At 46.2% G+C, this 22394-nt stretch overlaps 1 protein-coding gene across 1 annotated transcript in view; it reads left to right on the top strand.

The window, feature by feature from the left end:
* ABCA4 (ATP binding cassette subfamily A member 4) overlaps window positions 1–22394 on the top strand; it is a 130519-nt gene that overhangs the window by 58256 nt on the left and 49869 nt on the right. Inside the window, exons 14-24 of the mRNA XM_059375441.1 lie at window positions 15–191; window positions 2121–2343; window positions 5462–5683; window positions 7754–7958; window positions 11556–11621; window positions 14597–14686; window positions 16411–16585; window positions 18368–18499; window positions 20034–20173; window positions 20641–20778; window positions 21737–21930. Coding sequence (XP_059231424.1) covers window positions 15–191; window positions 2121–2343; window positions 5462–5683; window positions 7754–7958; window positions 11556–11621; window positions 14597–14686; window positions 16411–16585; window positions 18368–18499; window positions 20034–20173; window positions 20641–20778; window positions 21737–21930 — 1762 coding nt within the window. The remainder of the gene's footprint in view (window positions 1–14; window positions 192–2120; window positions 2344–5461; window positions 5684–7753; window positions 7959–11555; window positions 11622–14596; window positions 14687–16410; window positions 16586–18367; window positions 18500–20033; window positions 20174–20640; window positions 20779–21736; window positions 21931–22394) is intronic.

The following is a 22394-nucleotide window of genomic DNA, read 5'->3' as shown; positions in this document are numbered from 1 at the left end:
TGGTTTCTCTGTAGGTACTGGGATTCTGGTCCTAGAGCTGATCCTGTGGAAGATTTCCGATACATCTGGGGAGGGTTTGCCTATCTGCAGGACATGATTGAACGGGGGATCACAAGGAGTCAGGCCCAGGTTGAGGTTCCAGTTGGAATCTATCTCCAGCAGATGCCTTACCCCTGCTTCGTGGATGACTCGTGAGTCAGAGGCTTCCAATCTCCCTCCCAGACACACTAATCAGGTTGCTGGGGTGGGACAGGAGTACTCCCCGGGCTTCAGTCTCTTTGGAAAGAAACCCAGGGAGTGGAGCCAGCTTGAAGTGAATGGAGCTCTGAATGATGAGCGGCTTCTCCCAGACCACAGGCAGGGCCAGATGGGCAAGGGAAGTGGCAGGGAGAAAGGAGTTGGTGTTGTGGGTGGGAAAGGGAAGGTGAAAATAAAAGCAAGGGAAGTGAGGTTGGGAAAGGGGACAAAGGCTATTTAAGATTCCACTACGTAGTATGTTTGGTATGTGGAAGAGTTCTGGTCAGAGTGTTTGCCCAATGATTGCCAAATCAGCAAATTAGGACTCTGCATTGCAAGTAGGTCTGGTTCCTAGGAGCCTCAGAATAATGCAGCTCATTCCCTAATTAACATTCCCATGGTGCGTGCTTAATGAGAAGGTAGAGGAATGTGTTGGATGAGCTGGAACCCTCCCCTCACCCCCAGGCTTATACATCTGTTGGCCAGTAGCAAGCTAAGCAAGTAGGCTACTATTTTCTCAAGGTGTTTTGGGGAGATGTTAGAGAGAGGGACAGAGAAGAGCGGAGTAGGTGGGTTCATTTACCATGGTGGATGGGGGGCAGGAAGACACCCAGGACAGGAGCCCAGACCTACAAGTGGCTTAGGGTTCAACCTCTAGGGAAAAACTGGGAAGTTCACCGTAGTGCACATTGTGTCAGTAATGTTCAGGAAGGAGAGAAACACTCACAACCTGAAGAAAGGAAAAGTTAAATTGCCACCTGACCAACAGTTAAGATAAAGCCCAGTATGTGCACAGGAAACCCTCCCTCTACACCGTAGTGCAATTGGTTCCCTTCCTCAAGTCTATCGAAGACTAAAGAGGTAACAGCGGCAGTTCTGTAGTCAGTTTGGGTTTGGACGATAGAGATGGGATGCGGAGCCAGGGGCAAAAGCCCAGTTCTACGTTTAGGATCAGAATGGGAGTGTCTGGCAGGGTCGTGGGGTGCACAATAAGGAGGCAGTGGGGAGTCTAGGCATTTAGACTGGGAGAGCCCTCTGGTGGCAGGTCCCAGAAGTGCAGGCCTTATGAATTTCTGGTTCTCTCCTTAAGGCCATCTTGAGAACCCTCCTGCTCTGGAATCAGCCCTTCCTGTGACAACCAACAATTTTTACTACATAATAATCCCAAGGACTTTACTAGCACATCAAGCACAGAGGAAATATGTGTAAAGTTCACAGTAAAGTAATTCCAGAATACCAAATCTATCCTGCTTGCTAGAATGAATATCCATGGAATTACTCTACTGGTACATGTCTGGTAGAGTTAGCCACTATTGGATCACTGATCGATTTATTGATGGGTTACTTGTCTTCTGAAAGAGCCACACTGAATAGTTATTTTGTGCCCCTTCCTGCATAACTTCAGTTTGATCCTTTGGGATAGATAGTGCTAAGGTGGCTGACACCCCTAGGGGGCCCCACTGTTGCTCTTACCACCAACACCAGTTCCCTTTGTTTGTGATTTGCCTTCTTGGACTTCAGTGTCAGTTGACTTGTATCTGTTCTAGTCACAACTGTATCAGGTTTGCAGTTCTTCCCCAAGAGATATTGCAAGAAGGTCTATATTGTATAAGATCTAGAGTACAATTTTATTTTGTGCATATAACCTGTAGAGCATTCATCTGGACTAACCAAAAAGCTACCCTCTTGCTCTAAGGAACAAGTAATCCTTTAGGGCAAAGTGCAGTGTATTAAAAGAGTCAAACCCAGTGAATGCCTGTGGGGATTTTCTGCCTTTCCCTCCATCTGGGCTTTGTTCTCAACACATCCAATCAACCAACATTTACTCCACCTCTACCAGGTACGGGGCATTCTACGATTCTGCTTCTCTCCTCTTGCTTCAGTTTTATGATCATCCTGAACCGCTGTTTCCCTATCTTCATGGTGCTGGCCTGGATCTACTCTGTCTCTATGACTGTAAAGAGCATCGTCTTGGAGAAGGAGTTGAGACTGAAGGAGACCTTGAAAAATCAGGGTGTCTCCAATGCAGTGATTTGGTGTACCTGGTTCCTGGACAGCTTCTCTATCATGTCAATGAGCATCTTCCTTTTGACCATATTCATCATGGTAAGCCAGATGGAGAAGGCCCAGAAAATCTTGAATAATGTTGTACCTCCCACTTTTCCTCCTGTTAATGAACTCATGCCTGCATTAGTCATCTGGCCACCAAGGATGGCCTGACATGTAGCTAGCCAGCCATTTCAGCCAATGTGGCCACATGCAGCTGCCCAGTCATTTCAGCCAAGGTGGAAAATACTCAGAGTGTCTCCGTCTGCCAGGAACCCCGGTATCATGGCATGTTCCCCACTCCCACTTCCTGCCCAAGGAGCCGCAGTCCACGTAGATTATCTAGCCCTATGCTGTGGACTATCTGGAGAAGCTGCTGTTCGGAGAGCCCACTACAGCGTGACTGTATGTGCAAAGGGTTCTCTCTTTCCAGGCAGAAAAGAAATGAGTACAAAGAGTGTTTTCCTGGGATTTACTGTCTCAACTGGCAGCTGAGATTGGCATGTGAAGAGCCTTTTCATTGTATTAGGAGAGCAGAACTAGACTGTTCATTCATTACCATCATGGTCACACCATTCATGGCTTGACCAAAGATGTTCTGCTGTCTGAAAAGGGTCCAAAGCATTTTAAAGAATAGAACTTAGAGTCTGTCTTTTCTCAGCGGTAGGAATTCTTATAGCTGCAGGCAGTACACATAGGCCCATCATCTGCAAACCTGCAGCTCCCTCACAAGCTAGACTTGGAAATAAAATATTATTTCATAATATGTTCTTTCCCCCATTTTTAGTTCCTCCATAGTAGATGATCTTTTATACTTGTTAGATGACAAGTTCATAAATTTGGGTAGCTTTTAATATTTATTTGATGGGATTTGGTATAAATGTCAGATTTAGGCTTTGCATGTTCCTGTTATGATGTTATCAAGCTTGTTTCATTTTTCTACCATAATCATATTAGTGCCCTTCTACACTGAGCAATATGTGTGCTGAACCATAGACTCTCGTTAAGGGTGTGTTTAATCCCATGCTGGACCATACTAGTGCCAGGAATGTTCCTGTCCATCCAGCAGATATTCAGTTAAACCAGATCCTACCCCATCTCTTTGCAGTAAGATGTACTAATTCGGAAGGGGTTTGTTTTCAGCCTTAGTCAAACCCTGTGCTAGAGTCCTATCAAAACCAATGCTGATAGATCATTCTGCTCAAGCAAACTAGCTTTAAATTTGTGGCTTTAAATTTGCAGGGTCCTTGAGATCCACAAAGATGGGGGGAGAAGCTGCATTCCTTGTGTTCTTCTAGGGCTCCTTTCTTCCTTCCCATCCTTCAGTCTGCCCTTTTTCCCATTTCCAAGATGTTTTGTGCCCTCCTAATCAAAGCAGTCAAAATGCTACGCATCTGACTTACGCAAAGTGCATAAACATGTATGATATCTTTAAGTGTCTGTTCAGTGACATGGAGATCTGCCTTCCTAAGAATGGGCATTAAGACTTCAAAGCTTTTAGGACGTGAGGTAAAGAACGTTCACCAATAGTTTCTTGCACAAAGGGGTTTCTCCTTGTGGGAACCAGAATATTGTTCCAGGGATGACGGAAACAGAGCTTTGCACACAAAATAGGATTCCTTACAATGACGCTCCCATCTTTGCCTTGTCCTTCCTTCCCACCTCAACAGTGCAGGAAAGAAGCTGGAAGCTAGGACAATGGGAAGGTTCCAGTTATTCAGGCTGTTAGGAACAGAAAAGAAAAGTGGTCCTTAGAGGAAGCCAAGGCCTGTGAGGCTATTGGGTCAGCCCAGTGATTTTCTTTCATCTCTGCCTGAAGTCATTGAGAGACTGTAGGGGCCTAGAAGCTTGTGGAACTTTGTTTTGAGCTGGAATAAGACACGGATTTTATTCTTCTGAGAATACCAACAACCATCTCAAAGTTCTTCCAACCATAGTCAGGTATTCAGCTGTGGGCTTACTTTTACTGGGCTGTGAGATTAAGTAAAAGGAGTGAGCTTTCCAGGGTGATGTGGAGAGCTCTTTGACACACAAAGCCAGGAGCTCTGAGTCCCAATTTTGATTTTCATGATAGAGTTCCTCAGAGTTTGGTTCTAGTTAAGCATAGCCCTCCTCCACCCTCCTTTGTCATTTGTTTTGTTCTATTTTTCAGTCTGTTCCGTTTGTGCCTGGCAGGCATAAGAGTGTGAATGAGGGAGAAAGAGTAGCAATGGCAGACAGGTGACACATTTGTGCCTCTCAGCTCTCGCACAAGCAGGACAGATATTGCTCATTGTCTCTTTTTTTTCTATTAAGATCCCAGTGCTTTAGGACGCTACTAACAATTGATTAGAACCCATTCAAGAGATGAATCTATGTGTACCTTTATGTTCCCCAGAAAAGAACAAGATGATGTATATGTATTTGGAGTTCTGCTCAAAGGGTAAAATTCCTCATAGGAGGTCTGTGTAATAAAGGAGGAACAAGAAGACCTAATAAATTTGAACATTTCAGTGTATCCTGTAATGGAAGTAGGCAGCAGCTCACTTAGTGAAAATGGCTAATCCATAGCCAAAGTGATTGACTCATGAGTTAATAATGTCCAAGATACTGAATATTGCCCCAGGTTCTATGTATTTGTATGATAGTGACAAAGGGGGAGGATTAATCTACTTTCAAGTGATATGGATTAACTGCTGATATTTTCACTATTGTGAGTAGTAAATCTCAGAATATAACTACACATGATAGAGTCAGGCCAGGCCTTAAGCAAAATGTTACAGATCGTTAGGGGGGTCTCCTACCTGCTTTTTTGTCCCTCATCTACTCAGTGTATCTTGGAGCTATTGATGCTCTAAGATCTTTTTCCCCTTCCCCTAGCCCCTATAGGCTTAATTCTCCCTTCCCACCAAAGATTTGCTTACTTAATACATACTTAATACATAATGATTACTCATGCTGATAGGCAGCCTAATGTGTTGCCCTCCCAGGGAGACTGATACTCAGAGGAGTAAAAGAATTCAACAGCATTGAGTCTTAACTGTGGAAATTTGGCACCCACGAGAGACGGTGGGAGAGGTCACTCTGGAGTAGAGGGCTTCTGAAGGCCCAGAATCACAGCACAGAGGTTGCCCCCTGGGAGGGATGTGCCTTGGATATGGGTGGAAAGTACTGACTCAGATGGTCTCTTTGGTTTCAGCATGGAAGGATCCTGCATTACAGCGATCCATTCATTCTCTTCCTATTCCTGTTGGCTTTCTCCACGGCTACGATCATGCAGTGCTTCCTGCTCAGCACCTTATTCTCCAGGGCCAGCCTGGCAGCAGCCTGCAGTGGCGTCATCTACTTCACCCTCTACCTGCCCCACATTCTCTGCTTCGCCTGGCAGGACCGGATGACGGCTGACCTCAAGATGGCTGTGGTGAGGGACCTCAGGCTTGCTCCTAATATGCAAAATGTTTTCACAAAGGCATCTGTAGTCATTCTGGAAAACTGGCCTGCCCTTTGTGGGGACCCATTTTGCCTTTGGGGCCCAAAGGACATAGGTATAAAAAGGCACAGGGTCAAAAGTTGGGGCTGTCTTCATCCTGAGCTACCCAGCAGCCCCTCCTTTCCAAACCTGCCTGATGAGTCTGTCCTGGGAAGCAATCAAAAACCAGTTTAGGGTGCCTGGGTGGCTCAGTGGGTTAAGCCGCTGCCTTCGGCTCAGGTCATGATCTCAGGGTCCTGGGATCGAGTCCCGCATCGGGCTCTCTGCTCAGCAGGGAGTCTGCTTCCTCCTCTCTCTCTCTCTGCCTGCCTCTCTGCCTACTTGTGATCTCTGTCTGTCCAGTAAATAAATAAAATCTTTAAAAAAAAAACCAGTTTAACTCACTGGTCCTTTGTGTTCCCACAAGAGGGAAACCGCCTAGGACGTTTCACTCACTTTTCTTTTTACAGCATGTGAGAAGATGCCAAGGGAAAGGAGCGTGCCCCCAACTGCTGGGCGCAGAGAGATGTTTCCATTCATTAAAAGAGTTTGTTTCTCTCCATAAACACCTGAACCCAGTAGTTTACAGGGGATCTTTGCCATGCTGTACCACTATATGCAGAAAGGAGTACAGAAATGAACCAGTTAGGAGCCAAGCCCTCTTGCCAGGACAGGACTCTAGAAATGGACTTTTGATTGTTTGAGAGACAGGCATCTTTGTTCACAATTCCCAAACTAACATCACTGTCTTTTTCTCTAATCAGTTTCAAATAGGCCATTTCCACCCTCTTCATTAACCAGGCTTAACTGGCTTCTGGGTTCTCTAGGGTACAGCTTTCCTTGTCCTCCAGAACTTCCCTCTACAGTTCTTTATGCAGTGGTGTCAAGAGAAGACTACCACCTGCTTCTTATTGGGAAAGATCTAAGATATACGCTGCTCTAATAACCCAAACTGATTAGGCTACAGAGCTGCCAGGGCAGCCTTTTACTTCCCAGGTTAAACAAGGAATCAATTGCTGCTATTTATAACACCAGTTTTCTAAAACGATCACAATGGGCTGGTAGCAAAAAAATCCTTATGACTCAGCCTATGGGCAGAACTTGGCTAACTTAATATCGTGAGTAGATATCAGTACTTTGAGGCCACAGCTATCTTCATGGGAGTGTGGATCCACCAAGAAACTATAGTTCTCGCAGTGTGTGGACCGGGGCTGAGCTGAGACTTTTTAAAATGGCTTTTGTGAATATACAGCTGGGGAATCTCTTCCTTCTATAGACAGTTTGAACCCCACCCTGGGTCCTACAAAGTGCAGAGAGACCTCTGAGCAGAGGAAATGAGAATAGCCAGTTGCTCTTTCTGCCATGCTGGTGACCGCCTGTGGGGGACTTGGCTGGGGACCCTCCTCTTCAAACTCCTTTTGCACACCACCTGTTTAGTTGACTTGTTCTCTCTACCGAAAACCCAAGGAAAAGATTGGTCTCAGTATGGAGAGGAGAAAAGATGACATCAGTGGAATCTGAGGTTCTTCTGGCCTCACTCTTAGACCTTAGGAGGTCATAGGACCATCCCTTGCCTGGCACCCTAGGACACTAATGATTTTGTGGACCCTTCTAATGGGAGTCACACAAAATAGCTCAAGCTATCTTCTTTGTTCCATCAAGAACTGTGTGATCTCAAGAAAGAGGTAGGAAGAAGGGGGAAATGGTAGGAAGGTGAACCTGAGCACCTTTGGTCCTTTGGTACGTTGGGCTTTTGTGGTGTTTGTTTTTCCCATTACACGACTATCTTCCATTGAACAGATGGGAGGTGGCTTCGTGAGTATTGTGTGAGGTCCCTGGGCATTTCCAGAATTCCCTTTCCTGTGGGAAAACTGCTTTATGCCCTCCCTGGGTTATCCTTATACCTGGACACGAGCCGGACCACTCTTTCGGGCCTCGTCCCTACCCTGTGGACAGCTGGTGGCTGTCGGGTGGGTTGAAAGTCCACCGCTCATCTAGTGTGCCCTCTTTGTCTCACTGCAGAGCCTGCTCTCTCCTGTGGCATTTGGGTTTGGCACTGAGTACCTGGCTCGCTTTGAGGAGCAAGGCCTGGGGTTGCAGTGGAACAATATTGGGAGAAGTCCCATGGAAGGGGATGAATTCAGTTTCCTGATGTCCATGAAGATGATGCTCCTCGATGCTGCTCTATATGGCCTGCTTGCCTGGTACCTTGACCAGGTGTTTCCAGGTAAGGGCCAACTCCCATAGGGTAAAGGTCCTGATATCGGGTTCCTCAGATCCCCAGCCTTCCCCCACCTTTCATCTAGTTTAAATCTTATCCTTTCTAAGCTCTTTCAATTTGGGCCTTCAGAGCCAGCATTTGAAACTTAAGCTTAAATCAAAAATCCATCAGTGAGTGCTGGTGTCTCTACTTGAGAATTAGGTCCAGAATCTGATCCCTTGTCACCACCTCCACCCCTACCATCCCAGTCCAAGCCTCCATCCATAATCATTGCCTGCCAGTCTGTTCTCCACACTGTGTTCAGTGACCCTTTCCGAAGCTGGGTCAGATGATATCTGTCTTCTGTTCGCATTCCTGCGGTGGCTTTTCCTCTTGTTCAGAGGAAAACCCAGTGTCCCAGTCCTGGCCTCTAAGATGCTTCATTATCAGCAGCCAACTAACGGTCTTCTTCATTTCATGTCTTTCCCTTCTCCCTCATGTTCTCTGCCCCAGCCACATCCACCTCCTTAATGACTGTTCTTCAATACACTCAGTGCATTTCCTCCTCAGGACATTTATACCTGTTCTCACTGCCTGCAGCATGTTTCTGCATCCCCCATACCTGCAGGCTTACTTCCTCACTTCTGTTCACATCTAAGTTCAGATGTCACCATATCACTGGGATCTTTTCAGATTGCAAATATCTAAATAGCTACTCCTATATAAATCACAGTTCTTCAGTGCTTATGTCCCCTTTACCCAACTTTACGTTTGCGACATCACTATCTGACATGACATATCTTAACTTGTTTGCATGTTAACTCTCTACCCCATGAGAGTAGGCCCAGTCTGTTTTGTTTAATATTATAGGCTTGATGCCACAAGTAGTGCCTGACTTTTGGTGGACATTGAATAAATACCTGACTGATCTGCAGTATTGAAAAGCAACTCCTGAATCAAAGTTGGGTGTTCACACAGTTTCATAGTTGCTTTGTAGAAATCAAATTTTCTTTTGGATTATTATTTCCTGGTAGCTGGGGAAGTCTCACTTCCATTTGAGTGGGCTCCAAGTCAACCAACAACCACCTTGTGCTGTGGCAGCCGTGGCCGGGAGCAGGCAGGGGAGGGTGAGGCTGGGTCCAGTCTCTGGGGAAGGATGAACTCACATCATCTCAAGGCAGCCTTTTTTGGGAGAAATATATTGGCAGCAACCCTGGAATAGGAGAAAGATTGCTAGGCTGAGCCAGGAGGCCTGGGTTTGGATCCTAGCCGTGTAATTATATTAGTTTCCTAGGGCTGCCATAACAAAGCACCACAAACTGGGTAGCTTAAAACACTACTTTTTGGGGGGGCAGGGGTGTCTCACAGTTCTAGAGGCTAGAACTAGAAAATCAAGGTGTTGGCGGGGCCATGCTCTCTCTGGAATCTGCAGGGGAAGGAGCCCTCCCTGCCTCTTTCAGCTTCTGGTGGTTTTTCAACAAGCTCTGTCTTCACCCGGTGTTCTCCCTGTGCGTGTATGTCTGTCTGCACACAGCCATCTTTCTGTAAGAACACCCGGTCAGATTGGATTAGGCTCCCACATAGTCTGGAGTGACTTAATCTCAACTAAGCACATTAGCAATAACTATTTCCAAACAAGGCCAAGGGTTAGGACTCTGGTATCTTTTTTTTCTGCTATCAAATGTGTCAACCCCTCCCCTTCCAACATCAGCTATTTCTCTAATGGCAACCAGGTGTCCAACAATCAATTCAGTTCTACCCTGTTCAGTAACCCCCCAGAATTAGCACAGACCCCACAGAAAGATTCAGCCCTACAAGACTGTTCCCACTTCAGGGGCCAGATGCAAATACAGTGCCCAGGCTACACACGCTTTTGTCAGACTGACTACAAATTCAGGAGTTCTCACAGCCACCACCCACCTGATTTAGTAATTCACTAGAACGAATCACAGAACTCAGGAAAAGTAGTCTACCTGCAGTTACAGTTTATAATAAAGAATACAGCTCAGGAGCAGCCAAATGGAAGAGATGCATACAGGGAGGGGCAGGAGGAGTGGTGCCTGGAGCTTTCAAGTGCACAACCCTTCCAGGGCCTTGATGTGCTCAGCAACCTGGAAGCTCCCTGAATCTCATTCCAGCGTTTTTATGACTCAATCTCCAGCCCCCTTCTCCTCCCTCAAGATAGAGGGCAGGGCTGAAAGTTTCCATCCTCTTTTCCCAGGTCTGGTCTGGTGACCAGCCCCATCCTGAAGCTATCTAGGGACCCTCCCCTGAGTTACCTCATTAGCATAAATTCAGGTATGGTTGAGAAAGGGGCTCAGCTCTTTGTGAACAACAAAAGACATTCCCATTGCTCAGGGAATCCCCGGGGTTTTATAAGCTGTGTGCTGGGAACTGGGGATAAGACCACGTATTATTTGCATTCTTCCATGGGCCTCAACATATCTTTTTGATGATTTTGGGGGGGGGGGGCGGACACAATGCAACCCATAATGCTGATTTTTGAGCAATACATTTGACCTTGTCTTCCATCATCTTTTCTATCTTACTATGCCACTAGAAGGAGATACAATAAGTGAAAACTAGTTGGATTGAAAATGCAATTTGTCTGTAATTCAAGAGCTTTATTTTAGCCAAGCTAAAGCTTTAATTTGTCCAGTAACTATTTACTGAGCCGAGCCTGTATGTGAGGCTTAGCACTAGTTTTGGGGAACTAGACAGACCCAAACCTGTCCTTGAAGGTCTGACAGTCCAGTGGCCATGGAACATGGGATAATATTAAATAAGCAAAGATCGTGTGTTCTCACAAAATTAACATTTTATAGGGAGCAAAGTCTGCTAAGAGAGCTAGCCAAGAAATTTGGGAGTCTTTTCCTTGGGATCCAGTAGAATGGGGTGGTTGAGATCAGGGATATTAGAACGAGATTACCCATTTCAGTACCTCTCTCTGTTTAATTAGCTGTGACCTTGGGCAGATGATTCAAAGTCAATGTGCTTCTGTTTCCTTATCCACAAGAATACTACTACCTATCTCTTAGGGTTGTTTTGAGGATTAAATTTTTAACTCATGAGAAGTGCTTACAACATAATGCCTGCCACGGAAAGAGCATTCAACAAATGTTAGTGACAGTCATCATCGTTATTATTATCTGGTAATTGTTGAGAAAGGGCATGAATAAATTCTTTTTTTTTTTTATTTTTTAAAGATTTTATTTATTTGACAGAGCGAGATCACAAATAGGCAGAGAGGCAGGCAGAGAAAGAGGAAGGGGGAAGCAGGCTCCCCACTGAGCAGAGAGCCCGATGCAGGGCTTGATCTCAGGACCCCGGGATCATGACCCGAGCCGAAGGCAGAGGTCCAACCCACTAAGCCACCCAGGCGCCCCTAAATTCTTTAATAAAATGTTTTTTTTGGAAAGCTGTTGCACCCAAAAAAAGTGCCTTTTAAATTAAAACTCATTGGGAGGAGTAGTCTTTGTGTCGTAGCCCATGGATAGCTATGTAATGCTGATGAACTATGGATATCTATAGCTATACTCTGAAGTTCAAATAGAAAAATTCTCGATTTTGTAGAGCTTTAGTAGGACTACCAAAGCTTTTTCCTTATTTCCCTGTCATATCTAGGGGACTATGGAACCCCACTTCCTTGGTACTTCCTTCTACAAGAGTCCTATTGGCTTGGCGGTGAAGGTGAGTTATTTAAAATTTTTCAATTAAAAGCAACACCCCCCTCCCAAAACCTTTAGTGTTTGAAACTAGCTCCTTTGGCTATGTCCTGGATATGTGTGGGCTGTAGAGGGGGCTCCTGACATCAAGTGTGTGGTTCCTGCCACTGTGGTGCAGTATCGTAGCCTCTGGGAACCCACTTTCTGTAAGTCACTAGGCCAGGGTGAATGGCCGAGCGCTGATAAACCCTTGTTTCCCGTCCAGCTGGTGCCTAATGGATGAAAGAAATTGCCCTTGTGAAAGAAGGCCAAACCAGTTTAGGGTGTAAATGACTTTTGCAACTCCTTAATTTGAAACAGAGATCTGCAGAATCACGAAGGAACCTTTGCACTGGTCTTCTTATGCCTCCTCTCCTGCTTTTTTATTCCTTTTCAAAATATAAACTAATTCATTCTCCTAAGGTGAAGGCCCAAACAGAGGCTGGGGCAGAGCTATGACCTTCAAGGCAAACACTCCTAGACTCTCCTAAAATTCATCTTACTTTGTGATTGGGGAACCAAGGGGCATTTGCCCAGAATCCTTCTTAGATCAAATTTACCTTTCCTATTGAACAGGACAGGAGGCCCCGGGAGAGCTCTGAAAGCTCTATAGACTCTATTGTGACGTATGAGCAAGCAAGAAATTCCTGGCCTGAGAGCTTGGGGACTTCCTTGGAGCTGGGAGTTTCTGGAAGCAAAGGAAATACTTTCCAATCTGTTTGTTCCTCACCTACCTACCCTTTACTTTGTATTTTTGGATCTGAGCCAGGATTTATCCTTTAAGCACTAAGATAGAGGTTTGTTTTCTCTAGGGGGTTCGCCTAGGGCCTTTAAAAGGCTTGGGCAGTTTGTTTTGCTTTGTTTTGTATTTATGGTTCAAACAAATAGCACTTTGACAGCTCAGTATTTTTCCATTATGTTGGTTTGTCTGTCTTGTCTATGAACTTTTAAAATTTCTACTACAGTAAGGTTATAATCCAATGGGGATTTTCAACAGGGGAATATGTTTTTGGGATATTTCTAATTTCAACGAATATCAGGACTTGTGGACATTTTCCCCCTATAATCTCAGCAGATAATCTGCCTCTCAAAAGAGAAATTCTTAAGACAAATGTGCTCTTTCAAAAATGAATCACATATATTTTTGCCAACAGAAGCCAAATATTTTTCTCCTGCTTCACAGGCTAGACTGAAATAGATTCCTAAATCTCTCTAAAACCAAAAAAAAAGGGGGCACCTGGGTGTCTCAGTGGGTTAAGTGTCTGACTCTTAGTTTTGGGGCTCAGGTCGTGATCTCAGTGGTCCTGAGATGGAACGCTGCACCAGGCTCCACTGAGCATGGAGCCTGCTTAAGATTCTCTCTCTCCCTCTTCCTCTATCCCCCAGGCTCTTCCCCAACACTTGCATGCACATATGCCCTCTCTTTCTAAAAAAATAAATAAAATCAGAAAATAACTGAGTTTCCTCACCAAACACCCTCCTCTCACATACGAAGAAATGGAGCCCAAGAGGACGAGTGTCTTGCCTGTGTTCCTGCTGCTCATTTGGGACGAAAACCTGAAACTGGGAAACACATTTCCTGGCAAGGAACTCATCCCATGACTAAACTATGTAGAATATTTTCCCCTGCTATTTTGTTGCATGCCCGTGCAGTCGGAGAGCTAGTAAAGTGATCAAAGGCATTGTGGGCAGTAGAGTTGAAAATCCTTCAGGAGGCAGAAATAGAAGTGCTGGAGGAGGCAGGTCCCTGACCACGAGGCCCATTCCTTGCTGCTCCCCCTTCAGCCTGCAGATCTACGGAGGGCAGCCAGGGGTGAGGGAGGCCCTGGTGGGCTGCCTCATTAAAAAACTCCCCCTGCCCACATCTGTGCTCTGGAGGCCAGAGCCTTTAGATGCGTGGTGACAGTGGTTTCCTCCAGCCCCTGCTTTCTTCTCTTGCTGGTTCCCTCCACTGCTCCTCTTCTCCTTCCAGGATGTCCTGATGTTCTTTTAAGCCAAATGCCAAGTTTATTAGAAAAACAAACAAGAATAACAACAACAAAACGACCTGTGTGTGTGTGTGTGTATGTGTGGGCATGTCTGATGTGTGTGAGAGAGTATGTGTGTATGTGTCAGTATGAGAGTGTGTGTGTGTGTGTGTGCATGTGTGTGTGTTTATACTGCACTTGACAATTTATATAAGCCTCTACCTCAACCAGGCTCAATTCTGGTGTTAGTCACAAAAGACTCGAGTACCCATAAAAATGCTCAGGTGAATTTTGTCTCAATCAGTAATTTAAGCTGGCCATCCATCATATCACCTTGAAGGAGCTTTTCTCAAGGCTCAATATGACTTTGACACGTTTTTTATTGGAGCAAGAAGTACTGTTAATGAAGTAAAGAAAATTAACCCATTGCAAACTCAGTCCTGGTTTTGTGAGGTTTTTTTTTTTAAGATTTTATTTATTTACTTAACAGACAGAGATCACAAGCAGGCAGAGAGGCAGACAGAGAGAGGAGGAAGCAGGCTCCCCGCCGAGCAGAGAGCCCGATGTGGGGCTCGATCCTAATACCCTGGGATCATGACCTGAGCCGAAGGCAGAGGCTTTAACCCACTGAGCCACCCAGGTGTCCCTGAATATTTTTTTAAAGTTATAATTTCTAAAATGGTGGGCCTTTGCTGGCATGTTAAGAGGAGGAGGTGAAACACCTGTTATAAAACTCCATCTGGGCTCAGCAAAGCTTGATAAGCCAGCTAGCCAGGAGGCACTGGCAGCCATTTTCAGGACTTTACAGGCTCGCAGGTCAGGGGGCAGCAGGACCAGGTTTGGGTCTGGTCCCCCAGAATGCTGACTTGGCCTTTTGAGGGAACTCCAAAGTCGCGGTAAGAAACTCTGCCACCCCTCCCTTCTCCCCTCCTTTTCCTGCCTTTACTGCTTGTTAGCTCTCACCAAGGGTAACAGTGGCTTCTGGTTGGTGCAGCGTGTTCAACCAGAGAAGAAAGGGCCCTGGAGAAGACGGAACCCATCACAGAGGAAATGGAGGATCCGGGACACCCAGAAGGAATAAATGGTAAAACAAACCAACCAACCCTCCGTAAAGAGCACAGAGCAGAGGCAAGGAGGAGGTGCAGAGTACTGTAAAGGATGGAGAAATACACTTCATGACTGGGGTGCTGTGGACCCCAGGGAACAGACTCTGTTGACAGGAGTTAAACCTGATAGCTTCTCAAGGGCCAAGCCGCACGTGTGGGGAATGAATGGTCCAGCCAGACATTAACGCATATTTCCTGGAGAAAGCAAATCCCAAGTATGTGGTGTGTTTGTGCCCTTGTTAGGCAAGTCCCGAGTGAGTTGCACAAATGTGCTGACTTCCGAGGATTTAGCAAGAACAATAACTTGGGTCACTGGGACTTAAAGCGGATATGAGCTATAAGGAAAGACAAAAATAAATGCTTCTGTACAGAGGAGGAAGGAGTCTAGGGGAGCTGACTACACTTCACTCGTGGTTTACAAATCTACAAATCCATTCATTCAAACCATCAAAAGCCTTTCCTGACTGTGGAAGTTACCTAATAATTCCTGAAGTGATGAATTAGGTCTGCAAGTTGTTCCCTGGCTTTGCCTTCCTTACCTACTCTCCTAGACCAGTTCTGTACTTCTCCCCATGTTCTTCCTTCCCTAAGCATGCATACTTCTCTGTAAATGCTACAATGCCCTTGCTGTCCTCTCCTCTGGACTTTGCCTACCACTGTGTGAGAGGGCCCAGCCTCCAGGCCTCTGGGCCAACTTGGTGCCATTTCACAAAGCTGAGTTCAGTGACCTCTGGCTCCTTGGAGAGCTGGTCTGCAGTCACTAGGGCCTCTGGGATAGCCCTCCTCCCAGAATGGAATTCCAAGGTCAAAATCAGAGGGCTGGTCCCCGTCTTAGTTACAGGAAAGACCAGAAGGCACACATAGGAGAAGGATGTTATTTTGCAAGGGAGTCAATGTTACCCAGCTACAATGTTAACAAAGTAAGTGGTACTGTACAGAGTGTACTCAAGCAGAGGGGGACTGGAAGTTGGGAGAACTAGACAGCACGGTCATGAGGGTCTGCACTGGAAAGGCATGGATGAGTTAGAGGTTTGGAGTTCGAGGGACAGTGATGAGAAAGAGTGGACCATGCTACTTAGTAACTGAGAAACTCTCAAGTTCTAAGGAGCTGGAAGTCCCCTTCAGACAAAATTAACACAAGAGCTTGAGCCAAGGTGACCGGGAGAAGAACAGTTACAGGAATGGACATGGGAGAGTCTGAGGGAAAGTTGTTTTGGGAGGAAGATAAGGAGCCTGAGCTGCTACCAGAAGCCCTTGAGGGTATACCCTACAGACTGTTGGAAATGACAGCCTGAGCTGAAGATTGAGCTTCGGGCTGACTCTCCGTATATATGGTGAGTGCCCTCTGGGTTCAAATTCCAGCTGTGCCTTTCATGAGCTGTGTGACCTTGATTGGATATTTGATGTCTCTGTGCCTTAGGTTTCCCCATCTATAAAGATGGGCATAATAACCTCTATCTCCATAGAGCTTCTATAAGGGTTAAATGAGGTAATCCATATGAAGCACTTAAGCAATGCCTGGCACATAGTAACTGCTCAATAAATGTTAGGTACTATTATTACCATGATTATTTTGTAGTCATCCTTACAAAGGTCCCACCTAAAGTCATGGGGCCAAAAGACAGTGGTCTGGAGGTCGAGCCTTGAAGGATGTGTACATTAAAGCATTATATTTACATCATGTTCATTTTTTTCTTCCAAGATTCCTTCTTTGAACGTGAACTTCCAGGCTTGGTTCCTGGGGTGTGTGTGAAAAATCTGGTGAAGATTTTTGATACCTACAGCAGACCAGCTGTGGACCGTCTTAACATTACCTTCTATGAGAACCAGATCACGGCATTCTTAGGTCACAATGGAGCAGGAAAGACCACCACCTTGTGAGTTTTCAGGCAAAGAGCCTGGATTGCTCTTCTGTCGTATCACTTTCTGGCTCTGTTCTGCCTCATTAGCTGCAGTCTACTCTTTTCCATCGAGTGTTAGTGACAAAAATGTACTATGTATTTGTGTCTGAAGAATGTGTAAAGCACACCGCAGTATTCAGAGCTCATTCGTGTATGTTGTTTTATTTGATCCTCACAAGAAGTGGGAGAGGGAGTTGAAGTGAGTTTACTGCCCTCTTTGTGTGCTGGGAAAGTGGACATCTAGGGAGTTGAACTGACTTCCTGGGGTCATCGACTTGAGGGCAGGAAGCAGGTTTTTTCAGCTGTCTGGTCTCTCACACTGTAAACCTGTCCGCACATCCCACCCTCTCCAGAGTTACCGCCATCAGTGATGGTGCTAAAGTCACGGCCATCACCATCACATGCCCTTGGTCCATAGAGAACTACTTATTTTCAAAGAGGATTCTTTACCTACCTGTTTTGGAGAAAGTAAAAATGGTGTGCTCGGTAGAGGGCCCTGTGAGGTAACACCAGGCAACTGAAGATAAAGTTCAGGGAAGGTGCAAGCTCTGCGCTGAAAGGTCTGGAAGCTTCCCTAGCTTTTTAAGGGCCCAGAGCGCCATCTGCTGAGAAGGAGAACATGGCTAGCTAAGGTGTCCTAAGGAGCGGCAGAGGCAGCCCTCTCAAGGTGCAGGGAAATCCTGTGTTACACGGTCTTCAAGTCCTATGACCTCTTCCAGAGCGCCAGGAAGGAACAGCAGTATACACCCTACGTTGGAATGTTCTCTGAGGGAGGTTCAGTGTGAATGGAATGTGGGGCTGGTGCCATTACATTTGGTTCTGTTTCCCTCTAGCGGTTGATCAACAGAGATTTCAGCTTCTAAGTACAAGTTCAGGTAACCCGAGATTGTATCTGAACTCGGGGGAGGGAGCTGGCTGGGCCAGGCAGCACTAAATTCAACTGACTGCTCACCTTGTTGACTCAAAGGATCAGAAGGCCCAGAGCACCACCCAAGACCTCGGGGCTTCTCACAGCGAACACAGTCCTGCACCAACTGCTCAAATGCCACTTCTCCTGGGGCCTGAAACATACTGTTCAGTAAGAACAGTCCTAATACTTTCGAATTTTACTTTATGCTGGCCTGGCACGGTTCTAAGTGCTTTACAAGTATAAACTCATTAAACCCTTACAACAAACCCATGAGGTGTGGGCACCATTATTTCCCATTTTACCAAAAAAAAAAAAAAAAAAAAAAAAAAAGCCGAAGTGGATATCGAGCTTTTTGTTTTGAATCCAGAAATGATATTGTTGGTGGTAATTCCTCTGCCTGCCTTCAATCACTTCATCAACAAATACATATCGAAGGACTGAGCTGTCATTAAGACCCTCCCCTATGCTTCATAATCATGATACCAGGCACTGTACTGAGCTATGCTCTGCACACCTTTCACTGAGCCCTACAGCACCAGGCTGTGATTACCGAGCCAGACAGGGTTGTTCCGTAGGGAATGTTGGGAACCCTGAGGACCCATCAGGGCCTGCCTGGGGCCCTAGGAATTAAAGAGAAGCAGAGAGGGCAGATGTGGACATCCACAGTAGGGGCTGGATATACACACTGAGTCTAAGGCCTGTCTGGGAAATTGTTGGTCCCCACAGCTGATCGTGGTTTGGGTTCAACTGAGAGTCAAGGCAGAAGTCACTGTGAGAGTCCTCAGCAACTCTGGAGTCTGGGGCTGCCAAAGGTCATCTTTTCTGCCACTGACTCCTGCATTTGGCAGGTCAATCCTGACGGGTCTGTTGCCACCAACATCAGGGACAGTGCTCATTGGGGGAAAGGACATTGAAACCAGCCTGGATGAAGTCCGGCAGAGTCTTGGCATGTGTCCGCAGCACAACATCCTGTTCCACCAGTAAGTAGTACAGGAACTGAGACCCTCTCCATTCCTTATTCCCACCCTGCCCCCTACCAACACACATGTACTCTAGGCCTGAGCTCGAGGATGCCAGTATGGGGGCCAGGAGGCAGTATTCTTGTTTGCTTTCCCACTGTTCAAGGTCCTTGGTCGTGCTTGCTATGAGAAGTGTCCTTCAGAAAGTCAGACTATGCCTCTGGCACTGGGAGTAGAGGTCTACCCCCTCAGAAGAGTAATGCACCCCACTCTCTGACAGATGCCCCTCACTCACCCTGAAATACTCCTTCTCAGGGAACAAGAGAAGAGACCATTGTTCCTTTTTCTCTCTTAAGCCAGGCACTAAAAACTGACTTTTCAGGAGGCTTTTCAGTTGCTTTTTCCCCAAACTTTTATTTATGATTTAAAAGGTGATATATGGGGGCGCCTGGGTGGCTCAGTGGGTTAAAGCCTCTGCCTTCGGCTCTGGTCATGATCTCAGGGTCCTGGGATCGAGTCCCGCATCGGGCTCTCTGCTCAGCAGGGAGCCTGCTTCCCTCTCTCTCTCTGCCTGCCTCTCTGTCTACTTGTGATCTCTCTGTCAAATAAATAAATAAAATCTTTAAATAAATAAAAGGTGATATATGGGGTGCCTGGGTGGCTTTGTCAGTTAAACATCTGCCTTTGGCTCCAGTCATGATCCTGGAGTCCTAAAATTGAGCCCTACATCAGGCTCCCTGCTCAGCGGGAGGCCTCTGCTCCCTCTCCCACTCCCCCTGTTCGTGTCCCCTCTCTCACTGTCCCTGTCTCTGTCAAATAAATGGATAGAAATCTTTAAAAAAAAAAAAAAGGAAAGAAAGAAAAGAAAAGAAGGGAGGAAATACAGATTAAAAGAAGAAAATAAAAATCACCTGTCATTTCACCATCCAGAGATAACTATGGTTCACACCTTGGTATATGATTTTTCAGAACTTTCTCCTATGCGTGTATACATATATATATTATTTAACATTATAAAGGAGAGTAAAGCTCTGCATATAATTTTGTAATCAGCCATTTTTAATGCGATTGTGTTTTTTTACTCAAGATACGAGCATTTTCATGTTATATATTCTTCAATAAAATAATTCTTATGTTTATATACTACACCATTGTATTAATGTACTGTCCTCTCTTATTAGATATTTAACAGGATCTGGGTTTTGTATTTTTTTTTTAATATATTTTATTTATTTATTTATTTGACAGAGAGAGATCACAATTAGGCAGAGAGGCAGGCAGTGGGGTCGGGGGTGGGGTCGGGAAGCGGGCTCTGCCGAGCAGAGAGCCCAATGCGGGACTTGATCCCAGGACCCTGAGATCATGACCTGAGCTGCAGGCAGAGGCTTTAACCCACTGAGCCACCCAGGCATCCCTTGTTTTGTATTATTAACAACACCACAATGAACATCTTCACTGCTAAAACTTGGTGCTCATCCTTACTTATTCCTGTAAGGTGAATCATTAGAGGTGGAACTGCTGAACTCATTGCCTCTCTCACTGCCCTGTCCCCTAGCCTCACAGTGGCTGAACACATCCTGTTCTATGCCCAGCTGAAAGGGAAGTCTTGGGAGGAGGCCCAGCTGGAGATGGAAGCCATGTTGGAGGACACAGGCCTCCACCACAAGAGGAACGAAGAAGCGCAGGATCTGTCAGGTGCTTGTTATTGGAAAAAGAGAGGGCTACAGATGGCAAATCCATTGTCTTCCAGGACACCGACAGAAGGGGAGGCTTCTAAGAAACCTCCTAAGAGCAGGAGCATGTCTCTAAAGTTACTCTGTGCACCTTAGAGGAACCCACCTCTGGATCATTTCCCTCATGGAACCCCACTGTCTTGTAGCAGCATAGGCTATATTTGTTCTGATGTTCGTGGGTTTGAACTAAAATGTGAGAATAGCCTTTAAATGGTCTTATCTGTTCCTGCACTTCTGCATTTCTTGCCTTTTCTGCATTTAAAGAGACCTGCACACCACTAGGTTTTGAACGCTGTATAAACATCTAAGGAGGCAGCATCAAGCTGCTTCTGGACATAAGACACAGTCCCCTTTATGCCACCAGCCCTGGGCCTTTCTCCTCCCGTCCTCCATGGCCCTGTGACCCTGTTGCCTTGTGTCAAACTCTAGGTGGCATGCAGAGGAAGCTGTCTGTTGCCATTGCCTTTGTGGGAGGTGCCAAGGTTGTCATTCTGGATGAGCCCACCTCCGGAGTGGACCCCTACTCACGACGCTCAATTTGGGACCTGCTCTTGAAGTATCGTTCAGGTAATGGCCACTGCTCGGTGCTCTGAGCTCTCACAGTGCCTTTGTCTGTGACCCTGGCTCTCACCATGGTGCTTTGCACCTGAGCATACTTAACAGCCATGACTACACTCTGACAGGGTGCAGCCAGTGACCTGAGTGAGCCAGAGTCCCATGGAAGCCTCCTGAAATATTTACACCAATAGAGACAGGAGGTCACTGATGGAGCAGCCTACTTCCCTAAATATTCTAAAAGGTTCTCTCAACCTGCAGCCTCTCTGGAGCAAGGTATGCAGCTCTAGGTGGAACTCCTCTTTGACTAAAAAGATGCAAGTCACATGCAGACATCCAGAAAGCTCCATGGCTGTCAGAAGGTCACTCAGGACAAGGTGTAAGGATGGCATGCACATGTCCAGTGCTCCAGAGGACTACAGCAGATAGCAGAGTCTCAGAGGGGGCCATGCTTCACTCTCTCCCAGCACCTTCTAACCAGAGGGGGTAGGTCCAGAAAGATGGCAGGCAGAGCTCAGAGGGCCTGTGAACGTGATGGCATGGCTCAATCCCACGGTCAGTTTGCCATCCTGGCATCCTCACTACTGTTTTCTTCTAAGGACATCTCCCATTGGTTTCCAAGTATGTGTGTGTTCTTTGCAAAGACTGTAAGTGCAGTGCCTAATGATCCAGAGAGTACATACATATGGCACTCAATAGATGGTGACTGTAATAAATATGTCCCCTACACAGTGATTTATTGGAAGCAGGTCCAAAGTCAGAAGAGGTACTGTATGTGACAGTGCTTGACAGCATGCAGGATGCTAGAAAATGTTATTATTCTAGTATTCTGGACTTTGCTGCTGAATACTCTTTTTTATTGATCCACTTTGAGTTTTCATGACCATGTCACAGAGAGACTGTTCTACATCCTTTTCCCTCCAGCCCTGCCCGGGCCTGTCTGGTGATCCCCTGACCTCTGCCTTTGCAGGCAGAACCATCATCATGTCCACTCACCACATGGATGAGGCCGACCTCCTCGGGGACCGCATTGCCATCATTTCCCAGGGAAGGCTCTACTGCTCGGGCACCCCGCTCTTCCTGAAGAACTGCTTCGGCACGGGCTTCTACTTAACCCTGGTGCGCAAGATGAAAAACATCCAGAGCCAAAGAACAGGCTATGAGGTATGTGTGTGCCCAGGACAAGAGCCCATGTTGGGTCAGGAGAAATGCGCGGTGTGGTGATGCTATCCCTGGCATCTCTACCCCCGTCGGGCTCTAGTGGTCAGGATCAACCTCCTTGTTCCTGAAACTCTTGGCAGATTTTGAAAAATGGATATTCTGAACCCTCCTACAGAGATGCTTTACCCCACATGAAACAAGCTGAGATTACGGTACTCTAGAACGCGGCATACTCATGTGGCATGTAGCCACAGAAATGTCTTGGGCTGCAAGGTGGCATGCTGGGAATCTGAGAGTGGCTACTGAGGCCTCCTATGTTTCATTCCAAAGCTTATGTTCCCTAACTAAACCCAAAGTCCGCTGGGAAATGAAAGCCAAGGAAAGGCATTCTTGGGAACTATATAACCTGAAAATGATAGAGCCAGACAATACCCTTTAGCAGAGACCCCCTCAGCATTGGCAAGAGA

This window comes from Mustela nigripes, chromosome 14 (genome assembly GCF_022355385.1).
Source record: "Mustela nigripes isolate SB6536 chromosome 14, MUSNIG.SB6536, whole genome shotgun sequence".
In the NCBI taxonomy this organism is placed as follows: Eukaryota; Metazoa; Chordata; class Mammalia; order Carnivora; family Mustelidae; genus Mustela; species Mustela nigripes.
This window is presented reverse-complemented; position numbering and strand designations above follow the sequence as displayed.